This window comes from Vanrija albida (assembly GCF_041260175.1).
Source record: "Vanrija albida strain AlHP1 chromosome Unknown contig_3, whole genome shotgun sequence".
Taxonomy (NCBI): domain Eukaryota; kingdom Fungi; phylum Basidiomycota; class Tremellomycetes; order Trichosporonales; family Trichosporonaceae; genus Vanrija; species Vanrija albida.
The window spans coordinates 716,786-733,833 of NW_027191422.1; the positions used below are offsets into that span (position 1 = coordinate 716,786).

Consider the following 17,048-nt stretch of genomic DNA (forward strand, 5'->3'; position numbering starts at 1 on the left):
CGGCGGCACCGCCGCGCGGGGGCCCCATGTAATTTGAGCCTGGCAGCAGTGCGCCGACGAGACACTGCATATTCATTAGTACGACCCGGCCCTGGGTGGGCCAGTAGCGAGCGGGGTGCACCACCGGCAGATGCATGCTTGAGACACTTGCAGGCCCGACCCGACCAGGCCCGCCTGGACGCGGGACGCCCGGTGGCGCTGTGTCCCGGCCACTACGGCGGTCCAACCAGCGATTCCGAATCGGACGTTGCCTGCGCCGCCGCCAGCCGAGCCGAGCTTGCAGTGCAGCGGTGCTGCTGACGCTGCCAAGAACAGCGATCATGCACCGCGTGGAGCGGTTCCAGTGCGTCGGTCGTCGAGGCGATCGACATTGCAGGCAGATGCGAGGGCCAGTGCCAAGGAGACGATAAACCCACGGCTGCGGTCCGCGCCCCAGCCCCTACCCCCTGCCGCCGCCGCCGCCACCACGCGCGCCCATTGTCTCTGTGGCACGTGCAGCCTGCTGGCTCGCTGGGCCCCGCGTACAGGACGCGACCGAGCCGACATCGTCCCACCGGCTGGCTTGCACCCGACGTGTGGCTGAGCTGGTCACGCGCTGCCCGTGCTTTGGGGCGACTTGGCTGACTGGGCTCGGGGTGCCGAGCTGCAGACAGGCTCAGGCTCGGCGCTGCTCGCTGCTCGCCGTCGCTGCTAGCTGCGGCCACCCCAGACTCGAGCCCTGTCCCAGCTCATGCCACGCAGCCCAACTCGCCCGCCCGCGCCCGCTCGCAGCGATCACTTCTATCCATCTCTATTTGTACATTCCCGTATGGGGCAGATCCAATGGCGGTAGTTGTACAATGTACAACAGTTTCGTAGCGCGCGCGCTTAGTGCGACTTCTTCTCGGCGCGCACCGAGTCGGGCAGGAGGCGGAGCGACTTGTCCGTGATCACTGCGGCGTGGCGTCAGCGCTAGTCACAGCAGAAGGAGCGGCACTCACGATGATGCGCGCACATGTACACCGAGCCCGAGCACACGACGGTGACGAGGAACGCGAGGGGGTAGACGTCGACGGGCATGTCTGCGGCGCTGGTTAGCGAGTGCTGGCGCGGTGGACGGCGGGCTCACCTCGGAGGTAGCGGCGCTCCTTGCCGGACGGGGGCGCGCTCGACGCGAAGCGCTTGGACGCGGTCTGGAGGCCGAGGGCGGGGCGGGCGAGCGTGCGGGCGGCGGCGCGGGCGAACATAGTGAGGGTGGGTGTGGGTTTGGGGTTGGGGGGCTTGGTGCTGAGAGAGCGGAGTGGGCTTGGGAGGCTGGAGTGGTTGTGCTGTAGTTGCTGATGCTGTCCAACCCCGCCTCCCAAGGCCAGCTATATACACGCTCGCGGTCGGCATCTCCCGGTCCCCAAGCACCATGGGCCGCTCGTGGCCGGCGCGGTCCGGTCCAACATGGACAACCATCACCAACCGGGGCGTCGCCCAGAACCGGAGCGGTGGTGCCCGACGCCACATTCGTTGTCTTGTCTGTGGGTGGTGGATTGTGGATCCAGGCACCGCTGCCGGCGGCACGGAGTCACTCGGCGGGGGCTTCCGGGCGTCGTTCTGACGTCCGCTCTGCCAGATACCAGGGTGCCATGCATGGCGCCGCCGCAGTGGGATCAGCGTGGGCGCGCAGGCCAATGGACGCGGGGGGATTAGACGGGCCGAGGCGAGCGCCCGGAGCCCCCGGCCCTGGGGGTGGCGTCGCGAATACAAATCCTGCTGCGCCGTTTGTATTTCGCCCACGCCGGCATCTGTAATCTGCGGCAGGAGAGGTCTGTCCGAGTTCGGCGAGGTGCGGGCGCGGCGGCGCGGGCTGATAGCGATAGCAGCCTGCTTTGCCCGAATGACGTCGTGCGTGTGGCATGTTCTAGTGAGTGTGAGTCGGCGCGTTGAGCCAGTCAGTGAGCCGAGCCGGCGGCAGTGAGTCGCAGTTGAGTCGGTGAGTGACCAGTCGACGCGCCCGTCATTACTTGCATCCCAACCCAGTCGCCAGTATCCAGCCGAGCCTAGAGAACGCACCCAGCCGCCGCGACCACAACCGCCGCGAGCACAGCGAGCAGCGACACGCCGAGCGCGCCCGCCCCGCTCCGGGGCGGAGTGGAAGCCGACGGGGTGGCCGCTGCACCCGCTGCGCCGCCCGAGCCCGCCGGCGCGCTGAACGGGAGCGCGCCGCCGCCGCCGCTGCCGCCAGCCGGGGCCGAGGACGCGGCAGGCGCGACATTCTGCGTGGAGGGCAGCCCGGCGGTGCCGCCCACGCCGGCGCCGGCACCCGCGCCAGCCCCGCCAGAGCCAGTGCCGCCAGAGCCAGTGCCCGCGGCCGCGCCAGTGCCGCCAGAGCCAGTGCCACCAGAGCCAGTGCCGCCAGAGCCAGTGCCGCCAGAGCCCGCGCCTACCCCGCCCGCACCCGTGCCGGCCCCCACGCCCGCGGTGGTCGTCGGGCCCGGCGCCGAGCTGGCCGGCACTGGCGGGCGCGTCGAGACCGGCGCGACCGTCAGCTCGGTCGGGCCGGTGACCGGCGTGCCGAGCACCTTGCAGCTGTCGGCGAGGCTCACGACCGAGCTGGTCAGGTTGGCGAGCTGCGTGGCCGTGTAGCCCTCGACGCGGCCGATGCAGTTGTAGCAGTTGAGCATGCCGCCCCAGTTTTCGGCCTGGGCGTCAGCAGCGGGACGGGGAGGGGGAGGGGAGGTGGAGGCTTCGGGGAGGGGGAGGGGAGGTGGAGGCTTCGGGGAGGGGGAGGGCGAGGTGGAAGCCGACTCACAGTGCAGATCTGGCCGCACTGCGCCGAGCTGGCCATGCAGGCATTGTAGACGTTGTCCCAGGAGATGCAGGGCGTCTGGCACTCGGTCGGGTAGTTTACACCGCGGGGCGCGAGCGAGGCATCGCGGCGCGCGACCGCGTCGATGTGCGCCGGCGAGTAGGCCGCGGCGAGGGGCACTGGGGTCAGCGGGGCGGCGTGGGGCAGCGCTCACGAGCAGCGGCGAGGACGAGCGCGAGCATGGTGGTGGGGGTGTGGGCGATGGCGAGGAGAGGGCAGAGACGTCTCTTCCGCACTATGTATGCTCGTTCCGCACCCCCGCGATCTGGCTAGCTGCCCACCACTCGCTTGGCGGACAGCTTTGGGTCATATTGGCGGGTGCCTGGCGGCCCGCGCTAGTGTTGTGGGCGGCACGTTCGTCGGCAGCACAACGACGGCGCGGGCATGTCGCTATGCCGCTGCCTGCTGTCAGTGCATGTCAGTCAGTTGACGCGGTCAGTCACTCTGCGTGCGCCGCGAGGCAGACGACAGTGTCAGCGACAGACGACGCCGCGGGCTCATCCTGCCGCTCGCCCGCCGCCGCGCTATCGCCCACCGCCCGCTATTTTCAGCTAGCAGGCCTCGACCTCGACCGCATTACCGGGTCCAGGCACGTATTAATCCACCCACGCTACGTCACAGCAATGCGCAATACCAGCCACCACAGTCCGTCAACACCCCTCACAGCGTGACCAGCGTCGAGGCGAGCACGACGACGAGGACGGCGGCGAGGGAGAGCGCGTCGTCTGCGGCCCCCGACGCGGGCTTGCTCGTGACCCCGGGCTGCGAGGTGCTCGTGCTCGTGCTCGCCGGCACGATGGGGATGCCGCCGCCCGGCCCGACGGCGCCGTTGGTGCTGTGGCTCGTGCTCGCCGCGGCCGTCGGCGTGCCCGGCTTCGGCGTCGCCACCGTCAGGTCGGATAGGACGTTGGTCGTGCCCCTAGCATTCGTCAACTCGGCACCACACCCCAACTCACGGCGCCGAGGTCAGCGGCGCGATCGAGCCCACGGGCGACCCGCCCTCGGCGCACCCGGCCGCGAGCGACTGCAGGCTCTCCTTGATGGTCTCGATCTTGGTCGCGTTGAACTGCTTGACCGTGATCTGGCAGCTGAAGCACTCGGTGACCTTGTTCCACGCGTAGGGCTGGGTGGGTGAGCAGGACAACGGGGTCGTGCAGCCGCGCCCGGCCGACAAGCCTGCGCCCTCCCACCAGCGGCTCGCTTCGCTCGCCGCCCGCCGCACTCACCGTACAGATCCCAAAGCAGCTCGCCGTATCGTTGTTCACCACACAGCCGGTGTAGAACGCGTCCCACGTCGTGCAGGTGCCCACGCACTCGAGCGGCTCGCCGGTCGTGCCAGACGCAGTGGCGTACACGATGCCACTGGGCCCGGTCGACCCGCCGGCGGCGGCGGGGGCCGTCGCGCTCTGGCGGCGATGGAGGGCGGCGGCGGGCCCGTCGAACACTGCGGCTTGGGCGCGAGCGACGGCCGCACGGTCGGGCGAGGCGAGGGCTGGCGTCAGCTGGTAACGGGGCTCGACGTACCGGCGCCGGCGAGGACGAAGAGGGTGAGCAGGGCGTGCGCGAGCATCGTGGTGAGTTGGAGGAGAAGAGTGCAGTCGAGTCAGGCAAGTGCATGTTGGGATGAGAGACGGCGGCGCTGTGCAGAGGCGCGCACAGGCGATCAGTGCGTCGCGCAGTGTCGGTCTGTGAAGTCGACGCGCCGTGTGCAGTGGCGCTCGGCGCGTGCGTCGCGCCGGGCGGGCAATCGGCAACGTGTGCCGCACCAGTGCGAGTCCGAAGCACCACGCAGGACGTCATGAACCTCGCAGCTCGCCGATTGCCCACTGCGCCATTCTGCGCTCGTGCACGACATGTACACACGCTGCTGCATGTACGCGCGTGCGGCGGGCCCCTTCTCGACTCGTCGGGCGGGGTACGCAGCGGGGTACGACTCGGACGTCGTGTGGCATGTGGCGGCCGTGCCTGGGCAGTAACCACCCACCGACTACCAAGTCTGGCCCGTGGAGCGGGGGGTGGCAAGCAGCCTGCAGCCATGATAAGAGCGAGCCCGTAGCGCCGATGCATGCCCCCCAACCCCAAGCAACATGTGGTACCAAGCCCTCTCGCTCCTGCCCTACCTCGTCGTCGGGTACCTCCTCTTCCGTGGGCCGAGCGTGCCGCCGCTCGACGTCAAGCGCGGGGTGAGCGCCGCGGCCGGCGTGCTCACGCTGCTCCGCCGCACGCCCCACGACCTCGGAGCCGCCGACGTGCTAGGAAACGGGACGTACACGCGCAACAACTCCAACTCGTTGGCCGACCTCGCCGCCGTCCTCCCGGACAGCCGCGCCAGCCCAGCCCAGAGCCTGACCACCGCGCCCCTGCCCGTGCCGGAGCGCGCGCGGCCCTCACGCCGGCACCTGACCCGCGCTGAGGCACACGACCTGATCCACGAGCCGGCGCAGTACGCCGCGTAGGTCCCCTCCCGCCATGCGCCGACCACTGACCCCGCCCCTCCCACCCAGCCTCGTCTACTGCGGCCCGTCGGAAACGGCAAAGTGGCTCTGCGGGCACCACTGCGACAACCTCGGCAACATCACCGTGCACGCCACGGGCGGCAACCACGCCGCGGTGCCGTGGTGTACGTGGGCTGTACGGCGGCGCTGACTCGCAGGGATCGTGGTGAACAACGGGACGCACACGATCGTCGCGGCGGCCGGGACGAACCCGCACTCGCTCGCATCAGTCACCGACGACCTCGACATCCGGCACTCTGTCCCGACCGAGGACGAGTTCCCCGGGGCGCCGGCCGCGGGTGTGACGCTGCACCGGGGCTTCTACCGCACGTTCCGGCGCCTGGCGGCGGGCGTGCGCGCCGGCGTGGAGAGCAGCATCGGGAACGAGAGCGCGCCGCAGATCCTCGTCGCGGGCCACTCGTTGGGCGGCGCGCTCGGCCACCTCATCGCAGTGCACCTCCAACACACGTTCCCCCAGGCCGTGGTGCACGCGCGGCTGTTTGCGTCCCCGCGCGTCGGGAACGCCCACTGGGCCGACTATGTCGACGCGACGCTCCCCCACCGCAGCCTCCACGTCGTGAACTACAACGACATGGTGCCCCACCTCCCGCTGAGGGAGTGGGGCTTCCGCCACCCCGCGGGCGAGCTGTGGATCTCGCGCCCGAACGGAGACGGCGAAGACTACATCGTGTGCGAGGGCCAGGAGGACGACCAGTGCCTCGCGAGCGTGGAGGCCCGCCCCGGAGGCATGGGCGGGTTCAGGCAGTACCTCGGCTTGGCGGTGCATCTTGGCGGGTACGCGGGGGTGCTTGTGGGGAGGCAGAGTTTGTGTGCAAGGGGCGTTGCGGGGTAGGTGAGTGGGCGGGGGGTCAGAAGTTACAGGAGGAGTTACACGAAAGAATAATCGTACAAGCAGATAATCGATGCATCGTGTCTGAAGTCTCAGGTTGAGGGGGGGGGAGGGGGAGGGTCGACGACGAGATCGTTGCCAGCGCGAGGGCCGTCGATCTCGCCACACTCATCGGGCATCTACGCCCAACTCCATAAACTCCATCCGCAGTCCACAATGGTAAGCGTTCACGCCCGGCAATGCACACGACCATCGATCGGGCGTGTACTGGAGTTCTGCCTCCACCCGGGGCCACATGTCGCGTGCCGGCGAAGCACGAGTCGGCTTCAGCGGCGCGTGCCCCACGCCCTGCCCAAGACGCGTCCGGCAACCAGCCGACGATCAGATCTGGCGCGCGCCGCAGCTTCGGTCGCGTGTTCGTCATGGTGACTGCCACTGTGCAGCACGCCGACCGAGATACGTCGGCTGGGATCAGGAGCCCGGAGATCTGGTGCTGTCGCTTCGGATGCTGATACCCCAGCCTGCACGGGGGATGCGCTCGGTCAGATCTGGGCGAGTGTGGCGATTAGCCCCCCGTCAAATTCACTGAATATGTAGCGACTGATATAGCCCAGGCTAGCATTCATGTCCGAGGCATGCTGCTGTTTCATATTCGGCCATCAGCCACTGCACAAATATAGACTGCGCGTGCGTTTGAATTGTCGGGAATGCGCACGCGATCGTAGCATTGAGCAGGGCACGCCGGGTGCGCAGCACTCGGCGGCGGGGCCAGCACCGACCACTCGATCAGCCCAGCGCCGACGCCGAGTAGCACGAAGCACATCCGGGCACCCGCCACCTCGCCGAGTTTGACAAGTCGCCCACTAGCCCGGGCTGCTGGACGAGGCACCAGTGTGGCACTTCGCGGATGAATTGGCGGATTGATCGGCCTGACGCGCGATGCAGCCATCTCTGGGCGCTGTGGCATGTTTGTGCGGCCTTCAGTGTTGTTTACTCCGGCTTGCAGAGTCGTCTACGCTGTTTGTTTTTTCTACCCAAGCCCGCCCGAGAAGGTATAAAGCGGCCCCCCGAGCGAGCCTCGGCGAAGACCATCCCCAACACAACAATGCTCCCCACAGCCCTCTTCACCCTCCTCCTCGCGCTCGGTGCCGCCGCGGCCCCCGTTAACGTCGCCGAGCGTGGCGGCTTCGCGATCGGCATCGGCGGCGCCGCCGGCCCCTCCGGCGCGCAGGTCTCCGGCGGGGGCAGTGTCAGTGGCGCCCCGCCGGCCGGGTTCAACTGGCCCATCCCCGGCGTCCCCGTGCCCTCTGGCCTGCCTGCGCCTCCGGCCCTCCCCTCCGGCATCCCAACGGCTCTCCCCAAGCCGCCTGGAGTCCCGGGCCTGCCCAGCGGCCTCCCCGCCCCGCCGCCGTTCCCCTCGGCCTTCCCCACGGCCCTGCCGGGCGGGGGCAACATCCCGACCCCGACGGTCCCCTCGTGGCCTCCTGGGCTCCCGACGCCCCCCGTCCCCGCGTGGCCGCCTGGACTCCCCATCCCCTCTGGGCCGGCGGCGCCCGACTTCGAGGCCAAGTGGAAGGAGGCGGCGGCGCAGGCGGCCGACGCGCTCCAGAAAGGGCTGGACGCGTTCAAGAACGGCGAGTTTGCGGCAGAGCTCGCCTTCTTCCAGGCCCAGCAGGACGCGACTAACAAGGCTGTCGCGGCGTGGCTTGCGTTCAAGCAGGCCGCGTACGACCAGTTCCAGAAGGGCATCGACGCGCTGCGCGGTGCGTAGGGAAGTAGTGGGCGTAGTTTCCGTAGATGGTAGCAAATGCACACGGGTGGCTCAGTTATTAGTTGGCACCGTGCCACCCTTTGCATCCCGGCACTACTTGGGGACGAGAACCTCGAGGCCCGTGGCACCGTGGTCGAGAAGCCTTTCAGCACTGCCCCCCTCGCGAAAGATGGGGCCGGTGAAAAGAATGTGGTAGTGGCACACCGACTTCCAGGTGTAGACCGTCGAGGCCCAGGCAAGCCAGCTGAAGTACTCGTTCATGGCGAACATGAGTCGCACGCCCTCGGCTGGGTCGCTTGCTCCAGCCCCCATGAGGGATGTGAGCTTGGTCCACGCGATTGAGAATGTGGTGAGGTCAGGGATGGCGACGGTGAGGAGGCAGGTGGAGTGGTAGGCCGAAATGGGGGTCGTCGCAGACTCGTACTTGCTGTCGATCAGGCTCACCACGTCCACGACCATGCCATATTGATCGGTGCGGTGCCGGAGGCTACCGAGAGGCGGGAGAATGGTGTACAGATACTCGGCGGGTAGGGTCCCGTTGTACGCCGCATCGAAGTGCTTGGTGGTGCCGGCGTCGAGCTGCCAGAAGCGGCCGCGGAGTGTGTCCTTGTCAATGGCCACGAGGGTGGTCATGGCGTCGGCGGGGGCTGCGCTTTAGGGTGGTCGCCGCCTTCTTGCGTTGGGTGGCGTGGATCGCTGGGGTGTGGGTGCTTGAGGATACTGGATTGGGGGGTGGGGATGGGAACGCCGAGGGCAAGTATGTGAGCGGGAGTGATGCGAGGTGAATGAATGGGTAAGAGATGGTGTGGGTGAATTTATAGGAGGGCTGGTGCAGAAGGTGCGAGGAGAAAACAGCAGGTTAGTGGGTCGGATGGTGAGAACGAGGGCGGATGATGGGTTGTGTTGGTGTGTGCGCCCGCATTTGTTCATCGAAGGATGGGTGTGTACCGCACACGGGTGGCGACAATGGAATGGGTGCGAGAGGGTGCGTGTGTGTGTGTGATCTGTTCTTGTGGCTCGGTGAGTGATGTGCGTCGCACAAGTGCGAGTGCGTGTATTCTGCACAACCCAGCTGCCACTTACCCCCGCCACACTCGTGCCACAATGCCTTCACAACAGATACATCACTCCCACTATCTACATGCCACCCGCCAGCTGGTGCGGGCACACGCCCTTCTTGTGCGCACCCGCACAGATAGTGCAGACATGCCTCAGGCCCCACCCGCACGGCTCGGCGCAGGGGCCGCTGTTCCACCAGTAGCACGCGGGCGCGGCCGGCGCCGCGGTCCCGACGGCATGCCACTCGGCCTGCCTGCCCTCGGGGCACTCGGCCGCCCTGTGGCCCCCAAGGCAGGTCATGCACACGTGCTGCCTGCCCGAGCGGCACGGGCCAGGCGGGCCGAACAGCGGGCAGCTGTTGTAGTTCCACAGCATGCACACGGCCGTCGCGTGCCTCAGCGTGGGCCTCGTGCCCATGCCACCCCTCGCAACGCCCACCCCGCTCGCGCTCCCCGTAACCCTCTGCGCCGCGCTCAGGCGGCACAGCAGGCGCGTGTACCGCTCGTCCATGTAATCCACCCCGTCCCAGCTGCTCGCGCGCAGCCCGCGCTCGAAGAGCGGGCGCGTCATGAACACGTGGAACGCGCACACCGAGTGCCACGTGAAGTGGGGCACCATGCACACCAGCCACTCGAGGTGCTTGGCCATGGGCGGCACGACGCGGGGGTCGGCGCTACCCACCAGCGCAGCGAGGTGGAGCCACGCGGACGCGAAGGCCCCGATGCCGGGCAGCGCGGCGGCGAGGTGGGCCGCCGCCTCGGCGGGGAGGGGCGCGCCCTCGCGCGGGCGGAGGCCGGGCCGGAGGACCGCGTACAGCCGCGACGGGGGCAGTGTGCCGTGCACCGCGGCGCCAAAGTCCGACGCCTGCATGTACGCGTAGGCCGCGCGCAGGGGGTGCAGCGGGCGCGCCGTGACCGAGGTGCTGCCGCTGGCACTCTCGGTCGCGTACGAGATGATCGAGCGCACCTCGGACGCGTAGGTCGCCGCGTTGGACGCGTGCACCCACCCGACGTCCCACTGGCTGGCAGGGTTGGCGGGGATGTTGGACGGGCGGATGCTGCCGGAAGAGCGGGTCGCGCGGCTGGTGTAGGTGAAGCGGTGGGCCCAGAGGGCGTCGTTGGGCCCGCCCGAGCGGTCGGCACGGACGTCGGGCGGGCGAATGGCAGCGCTGGGGGCCGGGCGGGCGGTGCTGGTAGAGGCGCGGGCGGTGCTGCTTGCGGACGAGGGGGCGGTTATGCTCTTGGGAGGGCGGATGGTGCTACCGTCAGAGGCGGTGGCATGGCTGCTGCGGCTGCTGTTGCGGGCGGGATTTCTGGGCGGGGGGGCCGACATGGTGGGCGTGGCGATTTGTTACGTGGGGAGAGGGATGGGAGGGAAGTGAGAGGGGGTCGGTTTATGAGGAGAAGTTGAGAGCGAAGGGGGTTGCGAAACTGCAATGCTGGGACGTTTGCCACACTACCATCACTGCCACTGCCACTCGCGGCGGTGACGGCGACAACACGTTCGCACTCTCTTTCAATGATGGAGCACGAGGCGGTGTGCCACATGTCCGCAGGTCTGCTCATAATGCTTGCACAAAAGCAATGAGAGAGCCGCTATCACTCTGCAACTCTATGTACCTAATATAATCCTTGTACAGTGTACCCCCTGTCCAGACCTGATGGGGTATAATGCCTATTATACCCCCCGGGGTCCGACAGGTCTTAGACCTGGGTCTGCGCCTAGCAAAACAATCAGACCCCCATATATGTGGGGGGACAAAAGAGGAAATTCTCCGCCAGGGAGTCGAACCCTGCTCTACCGCGATTGAAACTCTCCAATGAGAGGCGGTTATACTAACCGATATACTAGCGAAGAGAACCTGACCTCTGGCGGGATCGAACCGCCGACCTCATGCGTAACGCTATCGAGTGTTAAGCATGCGCTCTAACCAGCTGAGCTAAGTGGCCTTGGTGAAAGTGGGGACAGTGGGTTGATGGTGAGCGTGCCACACCCAGGCGCGATTGATCGTCCTGAGCTAGCTAGCTCCTGAGGCTTGTTGATTGCCGCAAAACGGTGGCACTGTCTCAGATCGCCGCGGCCAAGTGTCCCGCACCGGGCCTAGTTGTTTCTCCCCGACGCGTGCCCGAGATGCAAAGCCAAGCAAGTGAGGGCCTGGCGATCACGATCATCGCCCTGTACATTCAGGCTCGTGGTCACCTGCAACGAGCGAGCAGGTTCAACCGAGGCGAGCACGGCCGGCACGGATGGGATACACATCACATCTGGGGTTATATTATGGCAGGGTCCTGGGTAGTGTACACTGTATGTATTGGAGTGACTCGGGCCTACTGTGCAGGGATGGCGCTCTCGAAGCCGCCCTTGGCCGTGAAGATGCCGGGCAGCACACCCGAGCCACGCTTGAGCCACCACTCTGCGGCCGTCATCTCTGGGGTCGCGACCGAGTCCTCGACAGCGTCGATGATGCCGCCCTTGAGGCGGCGCATGACGACGTCGTCCTCGGGCCGGGTGAAGTAGACAAGCGAGTAGCGGTCGAGGTGGTCCTGCGGGGGCGGGGCGGGGGCGACGCGGTGGATGTTGGAGCGGAGGATGCCGCTCGTGAACGTGACCATGGCGTCGCCGAGGTTTACGATACACGATCCGCGGACGGGGCGGACCCAGACCCACTCTGTCGTGTCGGGCGGGCGGATCTGGAGGCCGCCGAGCCAGTTGAACAGGATTGTCAAGCTGCCGTAGTCGGTGTGCTCGCCCTTGCGGACCGACTCCTCATCCCACGCCGCCGGGGGCGAGTGGTTGAAGCGCACGTGGTCGCCGGAGCGCGCAGAGGCTTTGTGCAGGTTACCCAGGGTGCCGGGGGGCAGCTTGAGGGCCGTGTTGAGCAGCTCGAGCAGCAGCTCGATCACGTGGCGGCAGTGGCGCACGTACGACTCGAAGAGCGGCTGCGCGTCGAGGATGAGCTTGTGGGCCGGCAGCCGCTCGCTCACGACGCCGAGCACGTCGTCTTTGCGAATCTGCCTTGTTAGCTGTTGCCACCCCTCGGCCCCGCCACGCCACGCCACGCTACGGGCAGTACCCACGTTGTAGTCCTCCTTGCGCTGGCCGTCGGGGAGCACGTAGTGGCGGTACGCGAAGAAGTCGTGCATCTTGAGGCCGTACTCCTCCTTTGTCTCGTTGGGGAGGCTCATCCACTGCTTCTGGAGCTCGTTGAGCGCGTCGGCCTCGGTGACCATGGCCTCGCCAATCTCCGAGCCAGCCATCTCGAGGTAGAAGAAGCCGAGCTCTTTCGAGCACTTGAAGAAGGCGGCGGCCTCGGCCGCGTCGCCCGCCTCGAGGCGCGCGAGCGACAGCGAGACCAGCGGCGCAGTCTTGACGTCGGTCGGGAACGGTGGGAGCTCGGACATGGTGGTTGTGGGCGGTCGTGGTCGTGGTAAGAGTGGCACACCCATCCATGAAGTACTATGTAAGTACATCCCAGCACCGGCGGCAATCTAGTTCTGGCCCGCAACCCATACGTCACGCGCCGCGGCAATGGCCACCCGCATGGGAAGGCAGCAACCGCCCGGCAGACGTCTGCATACCCGCCACGCCGGCCGCCCCGGCACACCCACCTCGGCCCCACACGACCGCTCGGCCATCTCCCCAGTCTGATACCCGGGTCGGCCAGCACCGATTTCCCAGCTCGACCTCGCACGTCGCGGCCGAACGCATGCTTGTCCGTCTCGTCTTCGCGTCTCTTCTCGGCTCCTCTAGCCCTCTGGCCCATGCATGCAGCCCCCTCGAGCGCCAGTATACAGCCGCTCGCCACCATCGGGGCCGACAGCCCTCGGCGCGCCCACGAGCGCCGCTGACCGCTGTGCATCTCCACCTCCCCGCCACCTCGGTCGGTCGATTCTGAGCACCAACAGCTGAGCTATGGCACCCCGCTGTTCGGAACCCGAGTCTGCCGGCCAGCGAGAGGGGCCGGCCGCAAATCGCACCCGAGGTCGTACCTCCGTGGGGTTCTGCTCTCAGAGCTGGGCTGGCTCGTCGGGTGGCCACACTAGCCCAGCCTCGTTTCGAGGTGACTACCTCGTGGGGTCGACGACTAACCCAGCCACCCACTCAACTTCCGCCCCATTACAACCCATGATGATGAAATTGGACCGGCCAGCCCCGTCAAGCAACGTGCCTAGCGCTAGCCCCCGTCAAGTGCCCGTGTCAGGTGTCGCCATGTCCCACTCTCACATCATCTACTCTACTCTAGGCCTAGACTACTGGTGAAAACCGTTGACCACCACTCGGTTACTTGCCTCTTCGCCATCGAGAATCTTGGCCAAGACTAGCGCAAACGCCGCACTCAGCTTCCACTCCTTGCAGTTGATCAGGTACTTCATGCCAGCTCGCAGCGCATTGTAGCCTTGCGGCTGTGAGGGCATGCACTTGCCGAACACGTCGATGATCGTCGCCGGATCAAAATCGTGGTTTTCGATGCCGCCACACGTGATGAACACCCAGATGGCCAGGATGGCCACAAACACGGCCGGCGGCGCGTACCGGTTGTCCGTGGGCTCGGGGTACCCGCACACGACAAGCAGCTTGATCGCGTGTGACACGGCGATCACTGAATCCCTTGACGCAACCCAGCGCCGCAAAGCTGGCGCGACCGCGTTGGCAGAGTCGGTACCATGTTCTGAAACATCGTCAGCCGCCGGAGCAAGCGCCGTATAGACTCACTTCCGGCAATCGTGTACAGGTCTCGGATGTTGGTGCGGAGCGCAATGTGTCCAAGGTGGTACAGGATCCTCCCGGCTGTCAACAATGGACCGCCCTCGGGCAAGTCGTAGTACTCTCTGTGCCACAGCTCGAGGGCATGATCGAGGCCCTGTGGCGTTAGTCGACCGCGCACATTGTCTGGCTCACCATCTTGCCCTGTTCCACGCCGATCGACACGTCCTGATCGCCGGCCTTGGTGTCGGCTTCCACACTCTGGTACACCGACACCTGCGCTCGGTAATCCCACAAGTGATGGTGGATACCGGTGATGAGGACGAGCGCGCCCCACGAGTTCATGGGTTGCACCGGCGGTGGCGGGTTCGAGAGCCTGTACGATGGAATTACGAGGCCGGCCATCCTGGTTGTCAGCAGCAACTCGCCTTCGCGGTCATCTCACCCTCGTGTAAAGTACCGTGGGGGTGGTAAGAGTTCTCCGTTGAGTAACGAAGCCCACTCCTCGGCCGTCTGGGCGCGCCAGAGGTTCTCATCACATGGCAGCGCAGTGTTGAGCATCTCAGACCGAGAGAGGTAACTGGGCGTGTCGAGGAAAACGGGGAACAGCGAGTCGATGATGAAGACTCCGATGCCCAGGCGTTTGCGGCTCTCGAGTGAGATCCACCACTGCCACCGCTCCTGGACCGTCCCAGGCATGTTGGCGTAGAGGTGTTTGATGTCGACAGGCGTGCTGAGGAGATTGGTCTTGCGGGCGAGCTGGACGAGCATGCCGCGCGTGACTTCGGCGAGCTCGTACGAGCGCTGGTGACCCGACCACAGGCCCATGAAGCACGTCGTCATGCAGACATGGACGAGATCGAGACTCCGGAGCTGACCGTCAGACTCCTTCCTAAAGTCGCTCACTCAAAGTCGCTCACTCACATTAACACTGTCCATCTCAAACAGGGCGAAGACGGCGCGACGGATCATCTCCAGGAGATCGACGGCAAATGGCCTCGTGCCAGGGAGCTTGCTCAGCGTTGCACCGATACACAGAATGGAGGCGACGAGGAGCGGTGGCGCCTTGGATATGTCAAACGTTGGCAAGTGGACAACTGGGAGCTGGTTGTAAAAGTGGAGCGCGTACACTGCCCATCAGCATAGTCTCGTCCAACGTTCCAACGTACCGCTGACCAGCGTGTTGACAGTGTAGAGGGATTCTGGCATTCGGAACGCGCCTGGATCATGCCCAGGGACAGATTGTGCCAGCTCTGCACGTCAGAACGATTCCTTTCCCTCGTACCCACTCAAGCTGGCCTTGACAGATTCGTACGTCTTGGCGTCGAGCCACAGAAACTTGAACTGGGCCAAGGTGGGGTCGAGTGCGGGGTCATCGAGCACCTCACCAATGGTCCCCTCGGTACCGGGGACATAGGGGCGGCGCAGGCGGGGCTGGTAGTTTGCGGCTGCGGACGCGGGCGGGACATTGGCGACATGTCAACATCAACCTTGCTTTACACTTGCAGGGGCAGGGAGTGGCTGCTGCTGCCAGAAGTCGCGGGCGTTGCGCGCCCAGGGGGTGTCATGGAACGTCCAGCCCCAGAGGTTGGGGATGACGTCTCGGTTCCCGGCGCTGAGGTTGTTCGCGTCGGGCTTTTCGGGTCTGGGGACTGGCTTGGAGCGAGGCTCGCTGGGCTCTGCACACTCTGCAGCAGTGCCCCGGCGGTAATAGCCCAGCGGAAGCAAGCAGTCCCACTGGCTCGCTCCCTCTCCCTTCGCCTCTCGGTCCTTTGCAGCCCACACTGCCCGCAACTCACGCCAGTTGTCGCCTTGGACGGCGTCGGCGTCCGTGTCATCTGGCCCGTTTGGTGGAGACGGAGGTCCGGTGTAAACTGGCCACGATCGTGCGGGTTTCGACGAGCCCGAGGGGCCCGAGGAGCTCGTGGTCGCCGGGGAGACGGACGATGGTATTGATCCTGGTATGGAGGCTGCTTCTCCCACACCAGCAGCAGGGGGGACAGCCTGCCCCTGCTGCTGCTGGAATGGCTGTGTCAGTACGTCGAGGAAGGAGAAGCCCGCGTCGATCGGGATGCCTGTCGCATCCATGGCGATGTCGTCGAGGTCCATGCGGGGAATGTCTACGGCCGTGTCCTGCAGGATCCACAAGAGGCCGTTATCTACGCCACCTTGATGTGTCAGCCGTGCCCTGCCCACACATCGGCCGATCGTCTCGGTGTCACAACGCATCGTCGCACGGCCACAGCATGCCCGCCCGCGGCCAAGCGCTGCGCACGCGGCGTACGCAGCCCGCATGGCATGCGAGGGCGCGGAGATCGGCGAACGATCTCTGCCACCGGCCGAGGTGGAGGGCGGTGGAGGCCGGTGGAGGGAAGCGAGCGCAAAGCGAGGTGTGCGGCGTACGCGGCGGAGCACTCACCCCATAGTGGGTCGACCTGCATGGGCTCTTGCAGTGGGAACGGAAGGTTGACTAGGGGTGTCAGGCATGCATGGTGGCGCGACTCACACTGCAGGTCGAGCTCCGACGCGACTTGGAAGGCTGGGGTCAGCGGTGGAGTGGGGGTAGACTTACGGGCCACGGTGCCCAAGTCTGCGGTGGAGGTGGGATAAAGTGGGGGAGGGCTTGGTGGTGCTGGTGGAGCTGGCGGAGCGGCGCGCTCTGGAGACGCCGAGGCTGCTCTCGACGCCGAGGCAGCGCTCGCCGCCGCACTGCTCTCCGCGGCGGGCGGTGGTGTGCTGTCGTGCGTCCGCAAGTGGCGCTTGAGCACGTCGGGACGGTTGAACGCGCGCTTGCACACTGGGCAGGCGAGGCGCTATTATCGTCAGCAGCGGCGAACATTTCTCAACCAACCCTGCTGTTCTCGTCTGCGCGTCAGCTCGGCCACATGCACACCACTCACGCGTCCGCTGGTGCCGGCGCAGGTTCTCGATGCGCGTAAACTTGCGGCCGCACTCGCACGTCAGGCCGTCTGTGGCTGTTGCTGCGGATGTCGAGGCCCCGCGCATGGTGCCCTCGCGTCCACTGTCGCTCAGAGAGATGTTGCGGAGCGAGTGCGCTGCGCCGTCCATTTTATCGGCGTGGTGGGATAGAGCGACAACTCGGGACGCAGAGGGTGATTACAAAGTCGGGGGTTGCAGAGGCTTGACACAGCCTGACGGGGTTGGGGCCATGCGGTAGAGTGGACGGGGCAAGGTGGGGGAAGGTGGGTGGCGGGGGTGGAGGTGGACGCGTGCCGGCTCCGAGGTCGCGAGCCAGGGCGGGCTCTGCCCTCTTCGCTTCGGGACGATACAAGACAACGGCGTTCGAATCTGCACCGTCTTAAGGAATCGGTC

General features: G+C 66.4%; 9 protein-coding genes and 2 non-coding genes across 11 annotated transcripts; 2 read left to right on the plus strand and 9 right to left on the minus strand.

Annotated features, from left to right (window-relative positions):
- Positions 1-867: 867 nt before the first annotated feature.
- Q8F55_003588 (uncharacterized protein) lies at positions 868-1,226 on the minus strand (the record flags this gene model as incomplete). Its single annotated transcript, XM_069352121.1, has 3 exons — positions 868-932; positions 981-1,061; positions 1,109-1,226. The coding sequence occupies 3 exons, from the start codon at positions 1,224-1,226 to the stop codon at positions 868-870; spliced, it is 264 nt and encodes an 87-aa protein (XP_069209539.1).
- Positions 1,227-2,017: 791 nt separating this feature from the next.
- Positions 2,018-3,018, minus strand: Q8F55_003589 (uncharacterized protein; the record flags this gene model as incomplete). The annotated part of the gene is made up of 3 exons (XM_069352122.1): positions 2,018-2,669; positions 2,780-2,955; positions 2,991-3,018. The coding sequence occupies 3 exons, from the start codon at positions 3,016-3,018 to the stop codon at positions 2,028-2,030; spliced, it is 846 nt and encodes a 281-aa protein (XP_069209540.1). The 3' UTR covers positions 2,018-2,027.
- A 478-nt stretch (positions 3,019-3,496) lies between these two features.
- On the minus strand, positions 3,497-4,406 carry Q8F55_003590 (uncharacterized protein; the record flags this gene model as incomplete). Its single annotated transcript, XM_069352123.1, has 4 exons — positions 3,497-3,755; positions 3,793-3,959; positions 4,063-4,328; positions 4,361-4,406. The coding sequence occupies 4 exons, from the start codon at positions 4,404-4,406 to the stop codon at positions 3,497-3,499; spliced, it is 738 nt and encodes a 245-aa protein (XP_069209541.1).
- A 517-nt stretch (positions 4,407-4,923) lies between these two features.
- Positions 4,924-6,184, plus strand: Q8F55_003591 (uncharacterized protein; the record flags this gene model as incomplete). The annotated part of the gene is made up of 3 exons (XM_069352124.1): positions 4,924-5,288; positions 5,341-5,456; positions 5,490-6,184. 3 exons carry the CDS (start codon positions 4,924-4,926, stop codon positions 6,182-6,184), a joined length of 1,176 nt encoding a protein of 391 aa, XP_069209542.1.
- Positions 6,185-7,286: 1,102 nt separating this feature from the next.
- Q8F55_003592 (uncharacterized protein) lies at positions 7,287-7,952 on the plus strand (the record flags this gene model as incomplete). Its single annotated transcript, XM_069352125.1, has 1 exon — positions 7,287-7,952. The coding sequence occupies one exon, from the start codon at positions 7,287-7,289 to the stop codon at positions 7,950-7,952; it is 666 nt and encodes a 221-aa protein (XP_069209543.1).
- Positions 7,953-8,045: 93 nt separating this feature from the next.
- On the minus strand, positions 8,046-8,585 carry Q8F55_003593 (uncharacterized protein; the record flags this gene model as incomplete). The annotated part of the gene is made up of 1 exon (XM_069352126.1): positions 8,046-8,585. The coding sequence occupies one exon, from the start codon at positions 8,583-8,585 to the stop codon at positions 8,046-8,048; it is 540 nt and encodes a 179-aa protein (XP_069209544.1).
- Positions 8,586-9,089: 504 nt separating this feature from the next.
- Positions 9,090-10,343, minus strand: Q8F55_003594 (uncharacterized protein; the record flags this gene model as incomplete). The annotated part of the gene is made up of 1 exon (XM_069352127.1): positions 9,090-10,343. One exon carries the CDS (start codon positions 10,341-10,343, stop codon positions 9,090-9,092), a length of 1,254 nt encoding a protein of 417 aa, XP_069209545.1.
- Positions 10,344-10,781: 438 nt separating this feature from the next.
- On the minus strand, positions 10,782-10,868 carry Q8F55_003595. Its single transcript has one exon. It is a non-coding gene; the product is annotated as a tRNA-Glu (tRNA).
- A 5-nt stretch (positions 10,869-10,873) lies between these two features.
- On the minus strand, positions 10,874-10,960 carry Q8F55_003596. The gene has a single exon. It is a non-coding gene; the product is annotated as a tRNA-Val (tRNA).
- A 378-nt stretch (positions 10,961-11,338) lies between these two features.
- Positions 11,339-12,412, minus strand: Q8F55_003597 (uncharacterized protein; the record flags this gene model as incomplete). Its single annotated transcript, XM_069352128.1, has 2 exons — positions 11,339-12,022; positions 12,089-12,412. The coding sequence occupies 2 exons, from the start codon at positions 12,410-12,412 to the stop codon at positions 11,339-11,341; spliced, it is 1,008 nt and encodes a 335-aa protein (XP_069209546.1).
- Positions 12,413-13,261: 849 nt separating this feature from the next.
- On the minus strand, positions 13,262-16,784 carry Q8F55_003598 (uncharacterized protein; the record flags this gene model as incomplete). Its single annotated transcript, XM_069352129.1, has 13 exons — positions 13,262-13,680; positions 13,725-13,872; positions 13,911-14,121; positions 14,161-14,588; positions 14,640-14,845; positions 14,885-14,968; positions 15,005-15,163; positions 15,515-15,883; positions 16,135-16,185; positions 16,222-16,254; positions 16,288-16,528; positions 16,567-16,580; positions 16,616-16,784. The coding sequence occupies 13 exons, from the start codon at positions 16,782-16,784 to the stop codon at positions 13,262-13,264; spliced, it is 2,532 nt and encodes an 843-aa protein (XP_069209547.1).
- Between the last annotated feature and the right edge of the window lie 264 nt (positions 16,785-17,048).